Below are 3,578 nucleotides of genomic sequence, written 5' to 3'. Positions count from 1 at the left end.
GTCTGTGTTAAGAGTTTAGAAAAAGTATCTGAAGTATGGGTAGGCGCTTGTTAGCGACTGTAAAAAAACTGTAAATGCTGTGCATTGCAGCCTCTGCTGCAGCACTGCAGCACATATTAGACTGATTGGAGTTTCCTCACTTTCCTATTTTCTTTAACTGGGATATCTTGTGTGCCACAATTTCACTGCTTTCTTTTTATTATCAAGTTTTCAGCTTTATTGTGTGTATATTTTAGTACTTACACTGTAACTTCAAAAGAGATAAAACTGAAATAGTTTGGACTGTTGTGGGTGTTTTCATCCTTTTTTAATGTTCATGATTGAAGTTTTAAGAAACAGTGTTGTTACCCTGAACCTCAGACTGTGGACTAAAGATGGAGGGAGCCCTCACCTTTTGAAATCTGCACTACCTTCACCTTTATAGGGAGGGAAAAAAATCAAAATAAATCCATCTGTTTTAATTACACCAGTGCACACATTTGTCCTGATCTGAAAATAGGTGCATATCACAGTCTGACTCACAGCAAAGTTTTGTCTCTGGAGCGGCCCAGCACTCAGCTGTAAACCAAAACAGAGCAAACTCATAAACTTCACTTTGTCTCATGCTACAGCAGAGAGACTGTCCTGAAAGCATTATAAAGAAAAATTGGGACATTATTTGGACAGGGTGGATGAGCATAGATATTGTTGTGCTTTGAATAGTGCTACGGGCAAAAGCTACGTGGATGCGCATCATAGTGATGAATCAACCATAAGAGTATCAGGTATATAAACCTTTGGCTTTGAAACCAGAGGTGGGGATTAAGTCAGTCAACTCAAAATAAGAGAAGCACATGGATTTTTGCCCTTAAGGTCACCAGTTACCTTAGCCTCAATGAGTAAACTAAATAAAACAGTCATGAATATATCCTAGAAGTATTCCTACAGAATGTCAAACACATGCCCGATCATCACCATCAGAATTCCCTACGAAGGTGAGATCTGCTGCTTCTTGTTCCAACTTGTTGAGTTGCTGTTATCCACCACGGCTGCAGTCTGTGACATCGTGCAGATGGATGACGATTCCCTGAAGAAACGTTACTTCCAAGGTTAGTTTGCTCAAACCTCATTGATCAATGAGGATGAGGTACATCAAGTAAGGTGGACTGCAGGTTGGGATGACCAGGAAATAAAGCTGCATTTAAATGTTTGTTTGTTTTAATGGCCGGCACAGTGAGTTGAGTTAACTGCTACTTTAAGCTCTTTGAATACAAGATAATTTTGTAGATCAGTCAGACATGAGGATGAAGTATTGGCTCACAATTAGAATACAAATGAGCTTGCAGTGTCCCTCAGTTTTACACAGTGACACATAATTTCAAAAAACTACAATAAGATGTTAGCAGACACAATGTCCATCATTTATATACATTCTATAGGAAAACCTGCCCGAGGATGTAAGGCTCCTCCTCAGCTCTTTTCTAGAAGGGTGACGAGGATGCCCCGTCGGTGGTCCTTCTTGGGCTCTCGTTCTCTGGGGGCCCTCTAGATGTCTAGGGCCTGGATCTCCTCCTGCCTGCATCATGTCCTGGGAAGCAGGGCTTTGGGTCCCCACACCTACTATTAGATAGTTACATGGAGAAACCTTCTGAATACAAGTGCACTCGCGCACACGGGTGTTCACAGACACACACTATCTTCCTTGCCTGCTGCCTCTAAGCATATCGACCATTGACGGTCTTGTGTGCTGCTCAGTAGGCATCTAGGTTGTTGCTTTGGTTTCCTTACCATGTTGTTCTCTTTACTTGTTTTCTTTTAGTCTCCAGCTGATTTTTAGTGTCTTTTCGCTCTGTACCTCTTAACCTGTTTTTCTTTCCTTCTCCGTTTCCTGAACTTCTCTTGACAAAGTCTTTCCCTTTCCTATCCACCAGTCATGTCTGTTCCAATTGTAATAAGTAAAAAAAAAAATAAAATAAAATAAATACTAAAGATCAAACAAGTGGAACAGTGTGGTAAAGCCATAATGATCCACTTGGGAAAATAAAATCTGTTGGGTATTTTTATTGGCCTTCAGTTCTGATTATACAGTGCTGTATGGGACAGGCAAAAAAGGGGGGAAGTATTATTATTATTATTATTATTATTATCATTATTATTATTATGTGTAAGATATGACACTTCAGGTATAAGCCACCACTGAGTAACATTGTTCTTCATACCTGTAATGCTATACCTCCCTCTACTGAAACTAAACTGAAACCACAATAGAAAACAGACAGTTTCTTTTATTTTTTTATTGAAATGTTTTTTTTTTCTTGAAATCAGATGACAGAAGTAATAAAAAAACAAAGATAAACACAACAGTGTAAATGGTTAGGATCATTATGAAATGAAGAGAGTAACATTGCACAATATACCCATATTTGTTGTGAATACATGACACAAAAACCTACAGAAAGACAAATACGCCCATGTAAAGTGACTGTAACTAGCTTTTAACCATAAACCCCTGTACTTATGAACCTGATCTTGACTTTGTCACACACGTCTGTTCCCACTGACAATTCAGTGATAAGTAAAATAAAGTGTTATTAAATGTGAAAGGAGTCTTGGACTGAAATCTTCTAAACTCTTTGTTAATTAGCATTTCCTTTCCAAACATTCTGACATGGGACGTGTCAGATAAAAACCTTGAATTAAAGCTATACTCAATAATAAAAAAAACATTTCATCCTTACTGAAATGAGCAGACACAGTGCGCCCCAGGGCAGCTGTGGCTACAATGTAGCTTGCTATCGCCAGTGTGTGAATGTGTGTGTGAATGGGTGGATGACTGAATGTAGTGTAAAGCGCTTTGGGGTCCTATGGACTAGAAAAGCGCTATACAAATGCAGGCCATTTACCATTTACCATTTACACCGCTTCAGCGTAACAAACAAATGTTGCAATGTTGTTATGTTAAGTATGAACTGCTTCCTGTACTTGTATTTTATTTTGTTTGCCTTTCATTCTAAATGTGGTTTAAGTTATTACAAACACCACAGGTCATTGAACAGATAATATCCACAAGCGCCAGTTCCAACATAACATTTGTGCATTTCCTAAAGCTTACTTACATTTGAATCACAAATGCATTTTACGTGCAACCACACTTGCAAACACATTTGTTTTCATTGCATAGTGAAGGTATCAAAGTAATCCACAATGAAAGAATATTACTCTTATTGTTACTTCTTACAGACTCTAGTTTTGCTATTGTCCTGTAGAGGCCGCCATACAAAATAAAGCTGCCTTGTATTGAAATGCATTTTAACTGCAATACACATCAGATGCACCAAAACACTTTTAAGATGTTATATGACAAATTTTCACTTTGTGCATATATTATAAACAGTTGAAGGGATCTACATGGCTGTCATACTAGGGTGGTCAGGGTCAAAGGTCATGATCTCCATGTGGATCAGACCTGATTGGAAAGAAAGAAAGGAAAGCAGTGTTAAAAAAATATGACTGAAATTTGGATAGTATTAGAATTCTGTTCATTTTACACACACACACACACACACACACACACACACACACACACACACACACACACA

The 3,578-nt window shown here is 38.3% G+C and overlaps 1 protein-coding gene across 1 annotated transcript in view; it reads right to left on the bottom strand.

Moving 5' to 3' along the window:
* Positions 1-2,863: 2,863 nt before the first annotated feature.
* Positions 2,864-3,578, bottom strand: part of LOC102194943 (mitogen-activated protein kinase 14A) — a 14,612-nt gene continuing 13,897 nt past the window's right edge. The window contains exon 12 of the mRNA XM_013913130.1: positions 2,864-3,445. Coding sequence (XP_013768584.1) covers positions 3,384-3,445 — 62 coding nt within the window. The 3' untranslated portion in view covers positions 2,864-3,383. The remainder of the gene's footprint in view (positions 3,446-3,578) is intronic.

Source organism: Pundamilia nyererei, unplaced genomic scaffold, assembly GCF_000239375.1.
Source record: "Pundamilia nyererei isolate P.nyererei 1_Seehausen unplaced genomic scaffold, PunNye1.0 scaffold00116, whole genome shotgun sequence".
NCBI classification, from domain to species: domain Eukaryota; kingdom Metazoa; phylum Chordata; class Actinopteri; order Cichliformes; family Cichlidae; genus Pundamilia; species Pundamilia nyererei.
Note: the sequence above shows the minus strand (reverse complement) of the source record. Positions and strands in the feature narration are given on the sequence as shown.